The following is a 22,271-nucleotide window of genomic DNA, read 5'->3' on the forward strand; positions in this document are numbered from 1 at the left end:
ACCCCTGCACCCAACACAGTGCCCAGGGCAGCCCACCCGGGAAAAGGGCACATGTGTGGCTTATACCCAAGGCCTGCAGGAGACGGAGGAGGAGAGACTTCGTGAGGAAGCTAGGACAAGACAGGGAGCCTTGAAGGTGGCAGTGGGGCTGAAGAGAGGGGGCTCACAGCCAAACGGCCTGTTTTGCTGCAGCTCAGACTCTGGCTCTGGCTGTGGGACTTGGCGCAGGTTAACAGATAACTCTGTGCCTCAATTTCCTCATCGGTTAAGTGGAAATAAAATTAATATCCACGTCAGCAATTTGTGGTGAGGACTAAAAATGGTTAAGACCTGTCTGGTGATTAGACTGGTACTTGCCTCCTGTTGGGGTAATTACTACTATTATCTGTTAGCTTTATTATTGAGGAGGAAGGAGCAAAGACTCCTGGCGTGGACTGCAGTACGCCTGGGGCAGTCACACTCCTCTGGAGCAGGGAGTCAGAGAGAGGGTCCTGGGAGCACACTGGGGGCAGACCACAGCTTCCTGGGGGGCCTGGGAGGGCACTGGCCGTCACCTGGAGGGTGGGATGTCTGGCCTTTCAGGAACACTGAATCCCGGTGGTCTAGGCCCCCTTACAGGTCCAGCCCTGGAGTCTCAGCCTTGTGGGATCAGGTCAGCAGCCCAGAACACTAATAGAATTTCCTAATCTCATTAGGGAGAAAATCATCTCATTATGCTCCACATGTCAAGAGGAATCCAAGTTCAAACACTTCATTACTGGGAACTCTGACTTCACCCTTTCTCACTTCTGTGGGGCCCATTTGTAACCTCAAAGGGATTAGCAGGCCAAGGGACTTATTTGCAAAGTTAAAAGAATTAGCGGACCAAGATGGAGACATTGTGAAGTTAAAGAGATTAGCAGGCTGTAGGCCCCTGGGAATGCCTTCTCTGCCTCCACTGGGTCCCCAGTGAGGCCTGTCTGCCCAGTTCTAAATCTGAAGGCAGGGCACGGTGTGGGGCACATAGTGGGTGATCCACCAAGACAGGTGAGGGGAAGAAGGGCCAGCCCAAGAGACAGCTCATGTTTAATTTATCCCAGTGAAGGAGGTGGAGGGTGAAGCTTTCCTTTGTCCTCTGTCGATAGGAGGGCCCCTGGCCCAGAAGGCCGGATGGGGGTGGGGAACAGCCATTCTTCTTCTCCCTCCACATGTTAGACTTGCATCCTCCTTTCCCTTGGTCGTTCAGCAAGTTAGAGGCAGGGCTAGAACTTAACCCAAGCCTTCTGATTCCCGAGCAATTATCCATGCAACCAACATTTGTCCAGTGCCAGCCTGCTGCGTTGAGTTGGAGGCTCCAGGGATATAGTGGTGAACAGAGCAGACAAGAGCTCTGACCTCGGGGAGTTTACCTTGTGGTCAGGAAGACAGATGGCAAACTGGTCAATATTTCCAGGTTAGCAATATGGGTCATGGTGCACAAAGAGTTGCTAGGGGGAGGGTTGGGATGGCTCTTAGAAGACTCGGGAAGTCCTTCTTGAGGAGGCGACATTAAAATTGACAGGCAAATGATTTTAGGGAGCCAGCTACAAAGATCCGGAAGAACAGTGTTGTAGGCAGAGGGAACAGCAAGGACAAAGGCCCTGAAGAAGAGGAGGCTGGACATGTTCGAGGCATGAGAGAGCCAGGCAGGGTCAGGTGTGCTGGAAACAGCAAGAAGGGATACAAAATGCATTTGATGAGTTAGGATTTGGACTATACAGTGCCTCGTAGACAATAAAAGAGTTTGGATTTACTCTGAGAAAGATGGAAAGCATGGGGTGAGGGGAGGAGAGGATTATCATTTACTTTTTAAGGGAATCCCTTTCTGCTGTATAAAGAGGGAGGAGATGGTAGCGTGCGCTCGGGTGGGCTCTCAGCCAGCTATTACTACATAATGCTGTGTAGAGCAAACTAGCCCCAACGTCAGTGGCCAACAATGAGCCTTTTTGCTCATGCTGACTTCTCTGCAGGATGACTATGGTCTGGCTGGTCTAGGTCGGGCTTGGCTGGGCAGCTCTGTTTCAGGCTGCACGTTGGCTTGGCTCCACACTGTGGGTCAGGTTCAGGGCTGCTCCGAATGTCTCTGCTGAGGCTCAGGCTGAACGTGTGGCAGCTGCCTGGGGAAACTGTTTTCATAGAAGATTACTGGAGCCCAAGAGCAAGGCAGATGGCACAAGAACACTGAAGGTGCTGTTGTTCACATCATGTCCACTCACATTCCGTTGGCCAAAGCCAGTGTGTCATTAGTGGGACAGGGAAGGGTGCTTCCCCCACAGTGGGAGAGCACTGAGTAAATATTTGCTAAATGATAACTCAGACTTCTATCACAGTCAAGGAGGAGGAGGAGAGAAACCAGCAGAATTTAAGACACATCTGTGAGTTAAGCTGGCCGGGCTTGTGGTTGCCTCAGACTCAGGTACCACTGTTAACAGCAGCCTCCTCAGCCCTCTCAGGCACCTCTGCTTGAATACTTCCGTGACGGGGAGCTCACTCCCTCCCTAGGCAACATCTCAGGGCAGTCCCACCAATTGCAAAGGTTGACTTTAACTTGAGCTCAGATCGATTTGGTGACCACCCCAGGCCCTGACTCTGCCACCCTGGGTAGCCCAGGCCCCTCTTCCTTCTGACCTGCAGAGATGATAGGGCCTTCCGCTTGCACGCTGAACAGCCCCGTGCCTTCCGCAGCCCCGGCTCAGCCTCTTGCACTGTGGTCACACAGGGCCATGCTGATGTGAAGGCTTCTTGTCCCCACCCCACCCCCCACCCCCGCCCCGTACTGGGAGACGGGGCTCTGAGTAAGCCTAGAGAGTTCCTGCCGCCACCTCCCTCTATCAGACACACCGCATCTCCATCTGCAGATCTGGCTCTTTTGCTTACAAAAATGATGCCAGCGCATTGACAGTGAATCCCGCAGTGCTGAAGCACATAAGTGCAAGAAGACTTCGCCCTCCCCCTCGCCTCCCCCCACAGTCCCATTCCCCAGATATACTCACCTTAACGATTCCGTGTGGATCTTTCGGATCTTTTTTGTGTTTTTTCATCAAACTGTTTGTCTTGGAGGTGCTCCCATGGGAACGCACATGGAACTGCCTCCTTCTCTTTACTCTCTGTATCAGGGTCCAGAGTCAGACTGTATCCATAATTGATTTTAATATTCTTTCTATTGATTGGTTTTGTTTTTATGGTATTAGGAACAATGCTGCAATGAGCATCATTGCATATATATTTTTGGTGCACGTGTATAATTATTTATGAAGTTAGATTGCTAGATGAGGAATTACAGAGCCAATTTGAACTTTTCTTGGTAGATAGAGCCAATCTGCCTCCACAGAAGCTCCCACCAGCTCTGTCTAAGCATTGTGCTTTATGCTTCTGTTCATGTCACCTTAGAGCAGGGTAGATTTTTTCCTTTATGTTTCTTTATGCTCTTGACTCTAGGGAGCTTGTGGTCAATTAAGACTCCCAGATTGTTTTTGCATGTACTAATGTATAATGACAGCATCTGGTTAATAGAACTTGGTACATGTAGTTTCCTGTTCACACTCAAGAATTACCACTGACGAGAGACGGTGAAGAAAGGAGAATGGAGATAATGATTAGCAAGGGGGGGTGGGTAGTTAATAACAGGGAGGGAGTTGGGAGCAGAGAAACCCAGCATCCATGTCCCATCAAGACCCCCATCCTGTCTCCCCGTGCCCCCCCAACCCAAGTGTGGGACCGCTGTCCCAGGCCCAGCAGCCACCCCAGGTTCAGCAGGACCCCCGTGCCCGGGCTGATGCCTATCTCCTGGTTGCCCCCAGACCACACCGTCGGAGGAGCCAGGCAGGCCCCAGATCCTGAATGCCCAGGCTCCATGTATGGATGGCTTCGAGGAGCCAGGAGAGCGGCAGCGGGCCCTCAGTGCCGTCAGTGTGCTCACCAGCGCCCTGGAAGGTCGGCTACCCCTGGTGTCATCCAAACACTCCCACTCCTGCCCTGGGCCCCCTCCCACTTAGCCTGACCTGAGCCAAGCATCCCCTAGCTGCTGGGCTTGCCTTGGACCTCCCCACAGTGGGCCCAGACTTTCCAATCTGTACTGCCTCTGCATCCTCCAGAGGCATGTCTGTGTTTCTTCCAAACATCCCCACAGCTGTCCTGGCCTGTCCTGGGCACTTCCCAGCCTCATCCTGTCTTCTCCCAAGCATCCTCATGCCTTCCTGGGGCCATCCTGGCCCAGGCATGCCAACTCTGGCCTATTCCCAGCCATTCCATGTCCACCACAGGCTATTCCAAGCATCCCACATCTGTCTCGGCCAGTCCCACCTTAGGCAACCCCCAGCCATTCCAGTCTGAACTTGGCACCACTCCCCACCCATCTTGTTCCCTCCTGTCCCATATGTGTTCACATCTTTTCTGGTCTGTTCCAGGCACCCGCCATCTGTCCTAACATGTCCCAGATGCCCACGTCTGTTCTTCTTGTTTTGGGTGTCCTTAGATCCGACCTTGCCTGTCTCAGATGTTGTCTTGTCCTTTTCAGCTTGTCCTCCCCCTGGGTGTCCCCATGTCTGTGTGAGACTGTTGTCTCCAGACAGCCCATATCTATCATAATCTGTCTTGTCCCAGTTGTCCCCACATCCATCCTGACCTCCTGTCCCTGTGGCCCTCTCCTATCCTATTTCCAGAGTAAGGGGCCGAGACATAAGCCACACCTTCCCTTAACCTTCCCTGTCCCTCTCACTGTCCCCCTGTCACGTAGCAGCCCTGCCCTCTCCCCAGCTAAGTCATACGTCTTTTCTGGAATACCAAATTACATGTGAGTCAGTCCACAAAAAAACAAACCAGCTCACTGGCTGCCCCCACCCCCAGAGCTGGAAGAGTCTCACCGCAAATGTCCATCATGCTGGAACCGTTTTGCCCAGCGCTACCTGATCTGGGAGTGCTGCCCGCTGTGGATGTCCATCAAGCAGAGAGTGAAGTTCATGGTCATGGACCCATTCGCCGACCTCACCATCACCATGTGCATCGTGCTTAACACACTCTTCATGGCACTGGAGCACTACAACATGACAACTGAATTCGAGGAGATGCTGCAGGTTGGAAACCTGGTAAGGGCTGCCGGCAGCCGACTCTCAAATGGGCATCCTGGTGGGATGGGCTCCCGGCCATCTGGCACAGCCTTCGTGGATAGTGAGGGGGATTCAGAGCACAAAAGGATCTTCTGAAGGTGGGAGTCACCGTGGAAGACATCTTGGAACAGGAAGTGTCAGGATCAGGTTTTAAGGAGCTGAGAGATATAGCTGGGAGTGAGAAGTTGGGGATAAAGATGCCCAGAGGCTAGAAAGCAAAGGTGAGTTGAGGGTGAACTTGAAATGTGCAGGGACGTGAGATATGGCAGTTAGTAATGGAGGAGGAGAGTGTATGCAATAAGAGGCAGTTCTCTCAGGGGAAGGATGGATGGGCAGAGAGTGGATGGATGGATGGATGGATGGATGGATGGATGGATAGTTGGGTGTAGTTGAGTCAATCAGGCAGAGCCAGATTTGAATTCTGACTCAGCTCTTACTAACTATGTGACCTCAAGCAAATTACTTAGTCGCAGTCATTGGCACAATAAGTATTTGTTTAATTTAATAAATGTAAAATTAGTATGACAATATCAAGCTCATAGGAAGCTAATGAGAATTGAGTAAGATAATGTGTATAATGTGCTTGGCTCAGAGTTTGATAAAGAGTAAGCACTCAAAATAAATGATAGCTGTGGTCTGTGGTTATTATCACTGTTGCTCTTATTAAAAAGACTGCTCCTGGAAGTCAGAATGTCTGGGTTCTGATTCTGATTTTTTTTTCCTTGAGATCAAATCAGGTCCTAGCTCTTTATTCTAAAGATGGGAAACTGAGGCTCAAGAGGTGACATAGTGGTGGCAGAGCTGGGCATGCGACTACTGTCTCCTGACTCTGAGAGACAGCACCCTACTGGTTCTGCCCAGCTACACACAGACAGCCATTCTCCAGGGGATCCCAGGTCAAGGCTGGCAGAGAGCCCAGTGGCCTCTGAAAGGAGCTTCTGGGACCATCACTGAGGTTGGGTGGAGGAGAAGGCTATTCAGTCCAAGCTTTCTCTTACTGCAGAGCCAGCCCGATCTTGGTCCCAGTGGCACAGGTGGCCCCCCAGACAGGCAGGTCTCCTACACTGTTGAGTGTGAGGATTTTCTTCCTTTATTACTTCCTGTATCTAGAACTCTGGATAATTATCTCAGGGTCTATTCAATTTTTTTCACAAATGAGAGTCCATTTTGCTATAATTCTACTGTCTTTCCTTCTATGTGCAAACAGAAGGGAAAACTCTATTACAGTCTGTAGGTGTCTTGTGGCACAATTGTGCCTGCCTGGTGTTGGGTGGTCTTCAGATGGTGATTATGTAGGGTTGCAGTTGAATGCGGTTTTATTGGAATGTGACCATTGGGTTGCACTGAGCAGCAAATCAAGGTGATAAAGAACACTGGTGGCTTCTCTGGATCACTGAGTTGTGATTGAATTGAAGTTGAGTTAAACTTGGGGTTCTATTGTTAGTAAGAGGTCATGTCGTTGGAGTAAAGCTCTCTTTTGTTTCATTTGGATAGCTTTATTGCTACTATGTAAGGTTTCGATTGTCCTGAAGTTAATATATTCTTGGTGGTTTAAATGTTACATGTAAAGAAACAAAACCACAACAATAAGCATGGGAAAATAATCTCAGTATGGGAAAAACCTTTCTGCTTTTTCTCTCTCCTCCCACCAACCCCTGTCAAATAAATAAATAAAATCTTTAAAAAAAAAAAACAACTTTCTAATTGAAGATCAATAGATTTGACTTTTAGCCCATCATCTAAAGAACAAATGCAACTTCTAGTCTTAACATTGTGGACCAAAAAACCTGAAAATCCCCTACTAAGAAACAACTAAGAGTACAGCAAATATTCTTTGAAATGCATGTCAAAGCTCATGAGAAAGTAACAAAAATCCCCTAGTGCCAGAAACAAAGAGGAACTTAAAAACCATAGCAGTAAACATGTGAAATGGTTCTGTAGTTGCCCCAGTGGGGGTCAGGAGCAGGTGATATTGCTGATTTGGGGACTTGGATTTTAGTGAACATATAGAGACAAGGCAGGTTTTTAGACAGTGTGAGTAGGGGTTGGAACTGAGTAGCCCCATGAGAATATAACCCTACTTTCAGTAGAATGGTGAACCAGAAAAAACTCCTGGCACTGAAATTGGGAAATTATAAAGAAAGGAAGCTTGCCAGTCTTAGCCAGGGCTGAAGAGGAGGGAAAAAGCAACCTCTGGAAGCTTGTGACTGTGAATTTGGCCTTATATAGATTTGGAGTTCAAATTTATAGCTGAGTATTTCTGGAACCTATGCCTAAAAATTTAACAGATAAAGTGATCCTATGATATCTTGGGGCCCCTGCAAGAAATAAACACAAAACTTCTCTGGAAAGACACACTTTTAACCCGGGCCAGGGATATTCTCCAAATTACAAAACACACAAGGAAATTGTCCACTATGAGGAAGAGTCAGCAGACAGATAGACACAGACACACACACACATGCTTATCCTCTTAAGAGTGTCACATAATATAACTGTCTAATACGTATTATAAAATAAGAATGTTCATAATAACTAAAGACATAAAAGAAGGAATTAAACATTAAAGAATATGACAGCTTTGGAAAAGAACCAAATCAAATTTCTGGAAATGGAAAATGTAGCCACTGAGATTAAAATCTCAATGTATAAATCAAATAGCACATTCATGGGGCACCTGGGTGGCTCAGTCGGTTAAGCAGCTGCCTTCGGCTCAGGTCATGATCCTGGGGTCCTGGGATCAAGCCCCACGTCCGGCTCTTTGCTCAGTGGAGAGCCTGCTTCTCCCTCTCCCTCTGACTGCCACTCTGCCTACTTGTGCTTTCTCTCTCTGTGTCAAATAAATAAAATCTTTAAAACAAACACACACACACACACACACACAAATAGCACATTCATATAGCTAGGGAGAGATTAAATTAATATAATTTTAGATCTAAGGAAGTTGCCCAGAATGTAGAGAGATGAAGAGACAGAAAATATGAAATCAAGGTTCAGAGACATGGAGTCAGAATGAGAAGGTCAAGCACACAGCTGATAGGAGTTCCAAAGGAAAAGATAAGAGAATGGGGGCAAAAGAACATTCAAGAAAAGAATAGGTGAGAGTTGATCAAAGAAATGAACCTGAGATTCAGGAATTGCATTACGTCCTGCACAAGATAAATAAAATATCTAGACACAATGAACGTCAAAAGCAAAGACATCACACAGCAACCAAAACAAGAAAGATCACCTACTAAGGAACAGCAGTTAGATAGATGGCAAACTCCACAGTAGCTTCAACAAAATCCAGAAGACAGTGGAATAATCATTCCAAAGTTCTGGGAGAAAACAGTGGACACTCTAAAATTCTATATCCATTGTCTGGCCATTTACAAGAGATACTAAATACTGAGATTCTACCACACACAAATTGTATCTTTGAAACAATAACAAAAATTTGTACTTCAGAAAGAAGTAAAGTGATTGCAGAATCAGGATTTGAGAAGAACTTGAAAGGAATAGTAAGAATGTGGGTAAAGCTAAGCAAGCATTGGCTGTAAACACAATAGTAATAAGAATGGCTGATTGGAGGGTATAAAAAGTAAGAACTAAAACATTGGAACTTTAACATCCCCCCCACTTCCTGGGAAGCCACCATCAGCATTGCTCAGTGGCCCTATAGCACATAAAATAGGCATGGAGGGGGATTGGAGGTAAGATGGGCTAAAGTTCATATATACTCTGAAATATTAAATACCTTAGATGTTATTAACTCAAGCCTGATTGTTAAAACTTTTAGGGTAACCTCTAAGAGGATAGGAATGGGAAGTTTTAATTGCCAAGCCAGAAGAGAGGGAAATGGAGAAATTTTATAACTCAATCTAATAGAAGAAAACAAAGGAGAGAAAAAAACAAAAAAGAGAAGACACAAAATAAAATGAAGACATAGGTCCAAATATACCAGAAATCATAATAAATAGAGGTAGGGACCACCATCACCAGTTAATGACAGATTGTTGGTTTGGTAAAGAAATCAAATGAGGCTATATGTTTTTTACAGAAGATACCCAAATATATTTTGGGATCCAAATCCCTAAAAGGGATTGAAGAAAAAGAGATGGGAAAAAGATAGAACAGGCAAATACTATCAAGAAAATTGATGGTGTTATATTGGTATCAAACAAAATAAACTTTAAAGAAAAAGTATTATTGAGGGATAAAGAGATCCAAAACATAAAGATGAAAGGAACAATTCACCAGAAACATATAATTCTACCTGGATGCACCAAATTACATAGCTTCCAAATATGTAAAGCAGACAATAAGATCAATTTAACAAGACCACAATCTTAGTGAGAGACCGCCCTCCATAACTGATGGGTCAAGCTTACAAAAGGTCACCAAGGATCTACGGGACTTGAATAAAAGAAATGAAAAGCTTGACTTAATGAATGTGCAGAGCACAGCACCCAATAGTTAAACAAAATTCACATGGAAGATTTACAGAATGACCACATTTTATGTCTCAAAGCAAGTCGCAGCAAAGACAGGGTATTGTGCATCCTTCAATCTCCAACCATTGTGCAATTAAAATGTATGTGTCAGAATCTCTAAAAATGCTCATTGACTATGCAATTCCATTTCCAGAAATTTATCCTAAGAAAAGAATTGGGCAAGATGTTTTTAAACAAGTATGTGGAAGGATATTTATTATGGTAATGTTTTTAATAGAAACAAAAGAATGCCCATCACAGGGAAATACTATGGCACATCTGTGCAGTGGAATATTCCACATCTGTTCAGGAAGGAAGGGAGGGAGGGAGGAAAAGAGATGCCATAGATCATGTTTAATTGGCATTGAAGATGTTCACAGGAATTAAGCTTTAAAAGCAAGTTTACGTTAAAGATATTAAAGAAATAAGGTCAAGGAGAATTTGAAGTTTCCCAAAAGTCCCCCCACTTCCTGGGAAGCCACCATCAGCACTGCTCAGTGACCCTCCTGCCCAGAGTCAGGGAAAGCTGGTCCCCACCCTCCCAGTCTCTGCCTGCCAGATCCCAGTGAGCCTATAAAACATGCGGAGTTGTTTGAAGGCAGCTCCTGCCTGGGCCTGGCCCTCTTGGCTCCTCTCATCAGTCATAATAAATGATGCCTATGATAACAATAATGACCCTCTGGTAGGGAGCATCTGCTTTGCATCCATTAGCTCTAACTCTTAGTAACGTCCGATGGAGCTCTCCTTACCCCATTTTACATATGAGGACACTCGAGGCTCTGGCAGATGAGGAAACTGGCCCAAGATCACGCAGCGGCAGACCCAGCTTTGGAACCTGAGTCTGGCTGCCATTCTCTACATATCTTAAACCATCAAGCTTCGATCACAGGGCCTTAGAAAGCCTGGGCTTTCCTTTGGAAGGAGGAGTCTGGCACCAAAATGTATGCACTTGTAAAGCAGTGGTTCGCAAGCTTAGCTCCATATTAGCATTACCTAGGAAGTTAAAAAACAACAACAACACTCAGTTCCTGGGCTGCACTCCAGTCCACTTTAACCAGAATCTCTGGGAGTGGGACCCAAGCATCTGTATTTTTAAAGCTCCCTAGGTGATTCCAAAGTGCACCACGTTTGAGAACTCAAAAATAGCACTTTTCAAACTTCTAATCACGTGGGAATCTAGTCAAAATGCAAGTTCTGCTCGAGCAGGTCAGGAGTCTTCAAGATTCTGCATCTCTAAAGAGCTTCCAGGTGATGCTATTTGATTCCTTACCACTTCCCCCAAGAGGCATTCCCCAAGAGCTTCTGCTGTCTTTTTCTTCTGACTTCCAATGCCAACTAATATCTGCTCTCTTGCTGCCAAAACAGACTTGCGCTTGGGCAAAGTGAGGCAGGATTTTTCCTGAGCTCCTTTCCCAGAAATGAGTGTTAGCGGTCATGGGTCTGGTGAACAGGCTTTAAGAACACACCCACCCTGGCATTGCTCAGACAGGTGATGGGGGAGACCTGAGGGCCAGCAGAGGTGAGAGGAAGGGGCTTCCCAGGCCCCACCCTTAGGGGTTCTCAGGGAGACCCAAGGCAGGGACATGGGGCACCGCAGGGGCTGAAGGTCGAAGGCCCAACTATGTGTATGCTTATTCAACAAATATTGGTAGGTTGCCTACTGGCTGGGCACTATTCTTGTACCAGTAAGACAGAAAAGGTCCCTCCTGTGGAGCTTACGGTCTAGCCAAATCCGTAGCTACATATACAGTTTGTCACATGGTGGTAAGTGATGGAAAGAAATATAAAGCAGAGAGGAGGGAGGAGGAATTTGTTGGGAGGGGGGTCATGACTTTAAGCGTAGGAAGCCTCATCCATTAGGTGGCTTTTAAGCCCAGACCTGAAGGGAGTGAGCCCTGTGGGTGGGGGAGGGGAGATGGCCCAGGGAAAGGGAGCAGCAGGTACAAAGGCCCTGAGGAAGGAACAGCGAGGAGACAAATAGGCTGGAAGAGCAGTAGGGGATGGAGTCAGAGGGGATGGAAAAGTTATGGGTACAGAACCCAGAGATAGGCTTGGGTGCTGAGGAAAGGGGCAGAAGAATCCAAGGATGCCTCCCCACACGTGAGGGGAGCCCAGGTATTGGAGCTGAGGCTGAGAGATATCACGGGCCCTCCCTCCCCTAAGACCCCAGCTGGTGGGAGAACAGTTCTCTCTGGGCACAAGCCCTGACGGGAGCCCTGAAGTCATGAGGGCTGGCTGGCGGGTGGTGCCCTGTGTGGCAATGCAGAGGTACCTGCCCACCGGCCATCCTGGTGCCTCGCCTCCTGGGCCAATAGCAATCCCTGCCCCCCAACCCACCGCCACAGGGCCTTATCTGAGCAGCGGGGGGAAAGGCTGGTCAGGTATCCCTCCTTCCCTCCTTTCAGCACAGAGCCCCCACAGCAGCTGCCAAGGCCTGGGAGATCCCCTCTGTTTGCTGACTCCAGCAAGCTACTCAGCCTCCCTATCTCTGACCTCTCCTCTCTCACAGCCCTTGTACTGTCCCCGGGAATGGTCTGGCCCTCTGACCTCAGCCCTCACCCACAGAAGACCTCGGTGACTCCTCACCACCCTCACAATAACCCCCTCAGCTCCAAGAAGGCCCCGTACGCAGGCCCAAGTTCCTGCCAGCCATGCCCTCCTAGGACATCCCCTCCTCCAGGAATCACGCGCCCCTCGAGGCTATTGGCACACTGCGAAGTGGTTGGAAATGGTCACAGCTGCGTGGCCCGCCACACGATGGGCTCCTTGACCATGGGACTCTGCTGGCCTGGGCTGGGGGGCGGGGGGCTCCAAACTGTGTCAACAAATGGGGGGAAACCCAGCCTCTGCCTACCTCAAGAATGTTTCCAGGAGGCAGAGGGGGTTGCTCTAAATCTTGAAGGACAACACCGAGTTCATTTCCTGGTTCTCAAACATACTAGCTACGTGACCCCAGGCAAATTACTTAACCTCTTAGTGCCTCAGTCTCCTTCCCTGTAAAATGGGGACGATGATACTTTCCTCATCGGGTTGTTGGGTGGATTAAAAGGAGCAACATATGCAGAGCATTCCAGCCCAGGACTGGCACGTGGTCATGCTCCCAAGAAGAGGTGGGTGGCTGTCATTACAGAGACAGGAGTTCAGTGTGTGGACAAGATGGAGCAGGAAGAGCATGGGCAGAGGCCCCGAGCCATGAAAGCCATGAGTGTTTGCGGGATGCATGTATTTGGCACATGTGGCGTGAGCGTGCTTCCTGTGGTGACACGGGCTGGAAGGTGTCAGGCTGGGTTGTGTCACCCCCACCGCAGCCCCCCTGCCCCCAGGTGCTTCCTGGAGCTCTAAGTCTCTGCAGGGCCTGAGATGGGCCTGGCTGTTTCTGAGGGCCAGCCTGGCAGATCATGGATGGTGAGCCCAAGAGGGAGCTGGGCCATCAGGCCACACGTAGCCCCAAGGGCCTGGGCCATGGCTGAGCAAGCACCCACTGGGAGCCAGGGTGCAGTCACAGCTGGCAGCCCAGAAGGGGGACCCCACGGGAGCAAGAATCAGAAAGCAGGGCACCCCTCCTGGCCCGAGGGTCTTTCCAGCCCAAACACTGGGAACCCTGATCTCTCTATTCCTCCCCAGGTCTTCACAGGGATCTTCGCCGCAGAGATGACCTTCAAGATCATCGCTCTGGACCCCTACTACTACTTCCAGCAGGGCTGGAACATCTTCGACAGCATCATTGTCATCCTGAGCCTCATGGAGCTGGGCCTGTCCCGCATGGGCAACCTATCAGTGCTGCGCTCCTTCCGCCTGGTACCTGGCTGGGCCTGCTGCAGGGGGGTGGGGTGGGGGCCTGGGGCACTGAGGCAGCCTCCTCTGAGGTCACCACTCAGTCACTCTTACTCTGATCCATCATGCCTTCGCCTAAGAGCTATTTGCTGGGTACCCCAGTGCTAGTGATGTGGGGGGTACGGGGGGGACAAGATGGGAGACATCCCTCTGGGGAAACTATTGGGGTGGCCATCCTGATGACTTACAAAGCCCTGTATGGCTCACCATGCCCCCTTTAGTCCTCATAGTATCCAAGGAGAGGAGCTAGTATTACTATATACCCATTTCACAGATAAGGAGACCCAAGTGAAATGAATTTCCCAAAAGCCACATGGCAAATAACAAGTGGAGCCAGGCCTGCTGACAGCTCTCCTGGCATTCTCCCTGCTGGTTTCAGAGTCAGCATTTTGGAAACTCTTATGCACACAACAAATCATCTGGGGATCTTGTTAAACCGCAGTGCCTAACTTAGTAGGTCTCGGGTGAGGCCGAAGCTGCTGGTCTGTGGACCACTCTTTGAGTGCAGAATGTCTGAGAGGTCCACACATAGGGCTGGAAGTAGATCAGGGAAGGCTTCCTGGAGGAAGTCTGGGCAATGGTGGTGGATTCACTGCGGGCTTGAAAGGCAGGATGTTAGGAGCAGTAGAGAAAGTCTAAGCTATAGGTTCTAATCCTGACCTCCACTGCCATGAACTAATGGACTCAGAAAAGTTACTCCACCTTTAAGGGTTGGCTTCTTCACCTGTCAAAGGAAGGAGTAATAGTGCTCACCTTATGTGGTTATCGGGAGCTCTGAATGAGGTGAGCCATCCTAAGCACCGGCCTGGCACAGCAGGTACTCAATACATGCTAAGCCAAGAGAGAAGGTTGGAGGCAATTGGGCAAATCAAAGATGGTTTGACCTGATGAAGATGAGTCTGGAAGAGGAAGGACATTCCATGCTGGAGAAATCTACTGGGAAGTTTCTAGAAGTGAGCCTGAGACGGGTAGGAAGCTGGTGTGGGGATGAAGAGCAAGGATAAGTTGGGGAGATGAAGCTGGAGATGTTGACCTGACTCCCAGAGCCGAGCCCAGTGAAGCTGCCCTCAGGCTATAGAGAGAAACAGCAGTGTGTGCTCTTGGAAAAACAGGTGTCCATGGGCCCCCTGGGTTTTCAGGCAGGAGCTATCAGGGGTGAGGGTGTCCATGGGCGGCGGGAACCAGAGCCGCTCACAAGGACACCTCCCTCCCCAGCTGCGGGTCTTTAAGCTGGCCAAATCATGGCCCACCCTGAACACCCTTATCAAGATCATCGGAAACTCAGTGGGGGCGCTGGGGAACCTGACACTGGTGCTGGCCATCATCGTGTTCATCTTCGCTGTGGTGGGCATGCAGCTCTTTGGCAAGAACTACTCAGAGCAGAGGCACCGCATCAGTGACTCAGGCCTGCTGCCCCGCTGGCACATGATGGACTTCTTCCATGCCTTTCTCATCATCTTCCGAATCCTCTGTGGGGAGTGGATCGAGACCATGTGGGACTGCATGGAGGTGTCTGGGCAGTCACTGTGCCTGCTTGTCTTCTTGCTTGTTATGGTCATTGGCAACCTTGTGGTAAGTTGGCCAGTGGGCCCATATACACCACACACACATTCACCCACCCAGTCATCCCTCTGTCCATTCACTTCCTTCCATCCATTCCATCATTACTCAGCCATCTATCAAACTACCCATTTATCCATCAATCTCTCATCATCCATCCATTTAGCCATCCATCCACCTATTCATTACCCATCCTTCCATCTATCTACTCATCCATTCATTCATCCACCCACCTATGCACCCATTTACTCATCCATCTGTGCACTTATCACCATCCCATCTATTCACTTACCCACTTATTCTTCCATCTCTCTACTCATCCATACATCTCCCTATCCAGCCATCGATCTATGTATCAGTCACCCACCCACCAGCTCACCCATCCATCTGTCCACCTCTCCATCAGTCTGTCTACTCAGTTACCAGTCCTCCTATCTATTCACTCACTCACTCACCCAGCCATCCATCCATCAACCCCCACTTATTCATTCTCATACCCATCCACCCATTCATTCACCCATCCATTTATCTGTCCATCAACCACCTATCCATCAACCTTCTTCATTCATAAACACACACACACACCCTACCTGTTCATCCATCCATTCGCCCATCCATCTGTCCACCCATCCATTCACTCATCTACCCATCCATCTATCCATTCATCTATCATCCATATTTTTGCTCTCTTATCTATCCCTCCACTCACTAATCCACCCCCACATCCGTCAACCCACAATCCATTCACTCATTCACCAGTCCTCTCCATCTACCCATTTATCCATCCAGCTCTCCACTTACTCACTCACTGACCCATCCATCCATTCCCATCACTCCTCGTTTGCTCATTCATTCAATCACCCACCTAGGTACCTGTTTATTCATTATATTCTCATTTCATATCCATTAACTTGTTTATTTACTCATCTACCAACTACTTTATTAGTCATTTACTGTCAATGATTTATCACGTGGTTTTTCAATTCAGCTTAACAAGCATTCGCTGCGCTCCTGTTGCATGCGAAATATTGTGGCAGGTGCTGCTGGGCATGCAGAGGTGACCGTGGCCCCGACATGGCTCCCCGACTAGAGGGTGGGGAGGTGGAGGGTTCAAACAGGCCTGGAATAACTCTCAAGCTGGTCAGAATGATCAGAAGCATTAAGGGGGAGCCCTTGGGTGCTGATCCCCCTCCGGCAGGGGAAATCAAGGAAGGCTTCCTAGGGGAGGGTTTGGAGCAGACCTGCTTGGTGACTCTAGAGTGGGAAGGAACAAAGGGAGCAAAGCACAGGTGCAGCAGGTGGTGGTCCAGGTAAGGCGGGGTCCACGGGAGCTTGTATGTCATCCTGGGTAGCTATGGTGGGAGTCCCTGCTACCCTGTCATGAGGGACCCAGGCCTTGCTCCCATGACCACCTGTGTGTCCTAGAACAGGTGCATCTTGCCTTGTATCTTTACAATGTGGGGAATTCGGCAGTTGAGAGAGATCAAAAATCCCAATGCCAGAGAAGGAGCTTTGGGAAGAGGCCAGGTTGAGGCAAGTGAGTGGTTCAGGAAGAAGTCAGTGTCCACTGTGGACACGGAGCTACCTGCCTGGGCGCACAGGTGGCCCACACATGCTAGACATCACACCTGCGTGATCCGACTCTTGCCGGTGTAGGCAGCATAGTCTCCCAATCAGCTCATAGAGGGCTTGTGGGTCACTCAAGTACAGTGGGCTGCAGGTTGCAGACAGAGCCCTTCCCCAAACCTCCCTGCTTCTCCTCCAATGTGCCCTAACCTTGCAAGGGTGGGCCCAGGCCAAGTTGGGGTCAGGCTCCCTCCAGCCCCACTGGTGGGGCCCAGAGAGGTGGCAGGGCATCGTGCTCAGTGCCAATGGGCTGCACCCCCTTCCATTCCTTGGGCTGCACCCCCTTACATTGGGCTGCACCCCCTTACATTCCTCCAACCAGCTGCCCCTCGGGATGGAGCCTCATTCAGCCCTGGCCCAGTTCCAGGGGCCACCGGACTATGTATTCTAAGGAGGATGCGAGTACGCCAGGCTCTCAGCCCAGGGCCAGGCCCGCTGCCCTCATGCACACAGCCCTGCGATTTCCTAGCGGATCTGCCTGGGGATGAGAAGATTAGAGGCTGCTGGAGGAGGGAAGCTAACGCAGCCCACGCAGCCCCCTCCCCGGTCGCCTCAAGAATTGGGCCGCTGCCGGGCGTGGGTGGAAACAAGATTGCCACTGAAATGGGAAGTCATGATCAGGCAGGGGCTGGGGAACGGCAGCAGGATTGATGGGGAAAGCACTGGAAGAAGTCAAACCTCGGCAGCAGGCAACAAGGGAGGACCTGGTGTTCTTATGGGGGTGGACAGGGCTGCCCAGGCACCCCCCATGCCCTGCCCCCCAGCCTGGGCCCCAGATACCTGGAGATGAGGCATTGGTGAGGGCAGAGGATCCAGGATGGGCAACTGAGAGCAGAGGCAGGCCAGGCCCGGGCCAGTGTGGCCGAGGCCAGAGGCCAGGCCAGAGGTCAGTGTAGACAGCAGCCCTGAATCACATCATGTGCCCCACCCCCCAGGGATGACATTAAAATGGCTGCCAGGTGTCAAAAGTGATCATCTCCCCATATGGAATGCCAGGCCCTGGTTCTTCACCTTGCCATTCTGTCCTCCTGAATGTGTTTGCTTCTTAAACCAAGGGCATGTTTCTGACTGCCTTTGTTCCAACCTTACCACTGCTTTCTTCAGAATTCTCGTCCCTAGCTCTCTGGCAGGCACGAGGTGTGTCCTAGGAGCTTGTGAGAAGGAGAGGGGCCCAGAGTGAGTTTCCAGTGAGAACCGCACACCCGCCATCACACACCTCCCATTCAAGGCAACTCCCTTCTGGGGCTGGCTGGGAGGAGGAGGCACCAAGCCCAAGGTGGGGAGGCGGTGTATCTGGCCTGTCAGCCTGGTGATGCTCCGGAGCCCGTCTGACCCATGGGTGGGAACAAGCCCACCGTCATTTTCATTTACCCTCCACGAGGCTGGGAAGTGGACCCAAGGCCACCCTCTTGTCTCTGCCAAAGGTCTCTGCCAAAGGTCTCTTTCTTAACAAAAGCTAAAGCTTTGCACTTGCAGGATGGTTTAACAACAAGCAGTAGTCCAGAACCATGCAAAGAGAGATGGATTTTGCACACCTCACTTAAGGAATCTCGGGTCCCTAGCCCCTGATAAATAAGTTCTGTCCTTCTGGCACCCTGCAACCTGAGCCCCTCCCCCGAATCCCGGCAGCTCCAACCCCAGGTCCCTCCTCCCCCTCCCCAGTTGTCTGGTCCACTACCCAGAGCCCATCCCAGCACCCCCCACTGCCTAGATAGTCACCTCTCCATGTCCTGACCCTGCAGTTAGTCCCAGATGCCCGAGGACTGCCCTTGCCCCTTCTCTGCTCCGTCCCCCACGTCCCTTACCTGGAAAGCAGAGTCAGACCTGGGGACACAGGTAGAAGGTGCTCCACAACAGGAGCCCTAGATTTACAAGTGCTGAGCCAGCTCAGAGGCCCATCACTACCCCATCCTTCACCAGCAGACGTAGTGGCTCCTTCCCTGGAAAGCCCTCAAGAGCTCTAGATTGCTTCTGGGTGGGATTCTGTCTTGTCCCTGGTGATCCCAGATTGGATCTGACTTCCCAGGGAGCAGCCCTGTGCTCATCCTAACCCCGTTACTTCGAAGGCAAGATCCCATCTGCAGGCTTCATCACTGGATGAACCCATGGTTCTCCCATAGACCCCGGGCCAAGACCCAAGAAATCTGGGGGTGAATGCCCCAACCCAGACTCTATCTGAGCCCTTGGGAAAAGGGACGAGAATAATCTTCCATCTTATAGCCAAATTCACTATATTCAAGAGAACTGGGGGGTGAGGATGAGGGCTTAGGCCATCAGCAATCCTTAAGGTCAGGTCCCCGGGCCTCAGTTTCCCCATAAGGAACCCGAGGCTCACTGCCCCTAGTATGGTGCCTGCCTCGATGAGCCTGATCCATTGCCTCCACAGGTCCTGAACCTCTTCCTGGCTCTGCTGCTCAGCTCCTTCAGCGCAGACAACCTCACAGCACCTGACGACGATGGGGAGATGAACAACCTCCAGCTGGCCCTGGCACGCATCCAGCGCGGCCTGCGCTTCCTCAAGCGGACTACCTGGGACTTCTGCTGTGGGCTCCTACAGCGGCGGCCCCAGAAGCCCGCAGCCCTCGCCGCCCATGGCCAACTGCCCAGCTGCGTTGCCACCACCAGCCCCCCACTGCCCCCGGAGTCAGAGAAGGCGCCTCTGGCCCGCAAGGAGACACGGTTTGAGGAAGACAAGCGGCCAGGCCAGGGCACCCCCGGGGATGCAGAGCATGTGTGTGTGCCCATGGCCGTGGCTGAGTCAGATACGGATGACCAAGAGGAGGATGAGGAGAACAGCCTGGGCACAGAGGAAGAGTCCAGTAAGCAGGTGAGTGCCCCCCCCCCCACATATATGCAAGACCTACTTGTACAGGGCCCAGGGCCATGCTTGCCAGGGCTCCCAGCCTTGCTCAGAGAGCAGCTGCCCCTGCCAGACTGCCCCAGCAGGAGTAGGGTGGTGGTAGATGACAGGCCACCCCCAAGAGGCAGCCCAAGGGGGTGCTGAGGCCAGCTGTCAGCCCTCTCTTCCCAACCCAGCCCAGAGGGGACCTTGGAAGGGGCTATTGTCCATCATTCGTCTGATGCTAGCCATGAGCAGCTAATTGTACAGAAAGGGGAACTGAGGCATGGCAAGAGAGACTTGCTAGGAGTGCCTCGCGAACCTACGACAGAGCCAGCACTCCCGCCGCCCCCCCCCCACCATTGTCCCCCTCCAGGACTAAGAAGGTGGAATGTCTTGGTGAGGGAGGAGAGCAGTCTCCTGACCTCCTGACTGCCCTTTCCCCTCCTCCCCGGCCCAGGGCTAACTCTGAGATTTAAAAATAAGCATCCCTAAGATGGCAGGTGTCAGAGACAGCACTATCTTATCTCCCAACCTGTTATTTTTAACACTTAGGACCAGAGTCTGGACAAAAGAGACAGTGCCCCCCACCCCCTCAGTTTTCCTGTGGCCTGAGCCAGGCGCAAATGGCTTCTCCTTAGGTCTTTAGGTCAAATAGTGAGGGGTTCTCTGTCTGGTTGGGCCCATCCTGGCTGCTTGCTTTGGGCCTGCACTGGGTGGGTCGGCTGTGAAGAGCCACTGCTCCCCACGTGGGGAATTGAATCTGAGGCTCCATGCTTGCTTCCACATCTTTCTGCCTCCCAGTGGTCCCAGAGGCCGGCTTCCACCCCTTCGGTCAGGCTGTGGGATGGGGACGGTGTAAGTCAGGGGAGGGCTGTGTTGGCGTCGCCAGGACCATGGCTACCAGTTATCTCCAGGATGCTCCTTTTCCTGCTCCTCTCCTTCTCTTGAGCCTGTTGACTCTGGCTCCCTGGGGCCAGTGTGTGTGTGTGTGTGTACGCGTGTGTGTATGTGTGCGGAGGGGGACATACACACGGGGTGCTATGGGAACTCATGGGGGAAGTCCGTATGTCCCTCCTAAGTGGAATTGCCAGCATTTGGGAACTGGGCGTTGCGGCCCAGCTGCACCTTTCCAGGGAGCGGGAAGAGGGGGAGATTTAGGCCAGGCTGACCAGGAGCCTCCCAGTGGCCCCCTCCGGGCCCTCGAAGGAGAGAGCTTCTGTGACCTGAGGCCCCATGAAGAGGGCAGGAGGCAGTGTCCCAGTTGCTTAGGCAGGGCCCTGGGAACACTCCGGCCAGGGAGCTCATGGGCTGGGGGTCTCTTCAGCAGGAATCGCAGCCTGTTTCCGGCAGCCCAGAGGCCCTCCCAGAGCCCAGGGCCTGGAGCCAGGTGTCAGAGACCGCCTCCTCTGAGGCCAGTGTGGCTCAGGCAGACTGGCGGCAGCAGCGGAAAGCGGAGCCCCCGGCCCCAGGGTGCAGTGAGGTAACACACACCTTTGTCCCTGAAGCCGGCGGGGCGCTGCACTTGGGCTGGAGCCAGGCCGTGAGAGGTCCTGGCACACGCCTGCATTTGCTGGTGGGAGCCATAGCCACGGTCACGGGCAGTGTGGGAGACCCGTCGGCAGAGGGGGGCACGGGGGCCCTGTCCTGACAGGGAGGGGTGGCATGGGGCCCAGAGCTTCCAGGAAATTCTGGAAGCGGCCAGCTCAGGCCCCTGAGGCAAGACTAACCCTAGCCCTCCATGTGTCCCCCCCTCCTCACTCAGTTCCCGTGCTTTGGTCCTCTTTGGCAAATGTTTGTCCTGTGAATTACCCCATCCCAGGGGACTTCGGGGCGGGGCAGGGGGGCCCTGAGAACAAGTTCTTGACGCACTGGCCACCAGCTGCTTCTCTCCAGGACTAAGGCAGAGGCCGCAAATGGGAGGCCTACTGTAGTTTTGTTCTGGAAGGGTTTTAATTTGAATTCGCCACCAACATTTAAAACCTGGTAGCTTTTATGTAAAAAAACAGAAACAAAAACAAAAAATCTGCATTTCTGAAATGCAGAAAAAAGTGGGAAAAAATGAAAACAAAACAAAACAAAACATTGGAAGAAGAACCACCCCGCCGGAGACAAGTGGTAACCGCTTCCTTGACCCCGGCTGGAGCTCTCTGGTTTGCCACAGACCCCACTTGCCTAACTTCATTCCACTACCTGCGGGCACTCCACCCCTGTAAGCATTTGAGTCTACAGCCCCTGAGCTAAAGGACTGCGGCGCTGCTGACTACGTCCCCCCACCCTGCACACCCGCCCCCGCTCACGCCAAGCACCGTGGAAGGTAGACGCGGGTGTTCAGAGACAGTGCAGCCTGACCCCGGCCCTCGGTCCAGCAGTTGTGACTTGCTCCAACAGAACGTTGCACCTTTTGCCTGGTCCCTTTCGTGGGAGGGGCTCATGGGAGGCTTTGCCATCATCATCAGCTCTGGAACACGAGCGCCTGCGGGAATCTTCATCCTGATGGTGCAGGTCATACTTCTCCCCCCGGAGGGTCTGACACACAGAGGCGTGTGGTAACAGGAAGACGCAGGAGGGGCACAAAGTCACGGCTCTCATACTGGAATGATGACACTTCTTCCTCTCCTCAAATCAGTTCACTCACTCTGTCAAAGGGAGAGAGAGGTGGGCTGGGTTTTCCCGAGAAGGACTCCTCATCTCACCTGCAACCAGATCCTGAGAACTTGCCTCCCACCCAATGCCCCGGGGACTTTATGCAGCTCCAGTATCTGAAAAGCAAAGTAGCACGGAGATCTCCTCTGGCTTGTGCCTTTCCCAGCC

At 51.4% G+C, this 22,271-nt stretch overlaps 1 protein-coding gene across 1 annotated transcript in view; it reads left to right on the plus strand.

Annotated features, from left to right (window-relative positions):
- The window catches only part of SCN5A (sodium voltage-gated channel alpha subunit 5), a 92,049-nt gene that overhangs the window by 45,416 nt on the left and 24,362 nt on the right, over positions 1-22,271 (plus strand). The window contains 6 exon segments of the mRNA XM_078073465.1: positions 3,819-3,951; positions 4,864-5,102; positions 13,223-13,396; positions 14,648-15,004; positions 19,005-19,445; positions 20,788-20,940. Of these exon segments, the coding sequence (XP_077929591.1) occupies positions 3,819-3,951; positions 4,864-5,102; positions 13,223-13,396; positions 14,648-15,004; positions 19,005-19,445; positions 20,788-20,940 (1,497 nt within the window).

This window comes from Halichoerus grypus, chromosome 1 (assembly GCF_964656455.1).
Source record: "Halichoerus grypus chromosome 1, mHalGry1.hap1.1, whole genome shotgun sequence".
NCBI classification, from domain to species: domain Eukaryota; kingdom Metazoa; phylum Chordata; class Mammalia; order Carnivora; family Phocidae; genus Halichoerus; species Halichoerus grypus.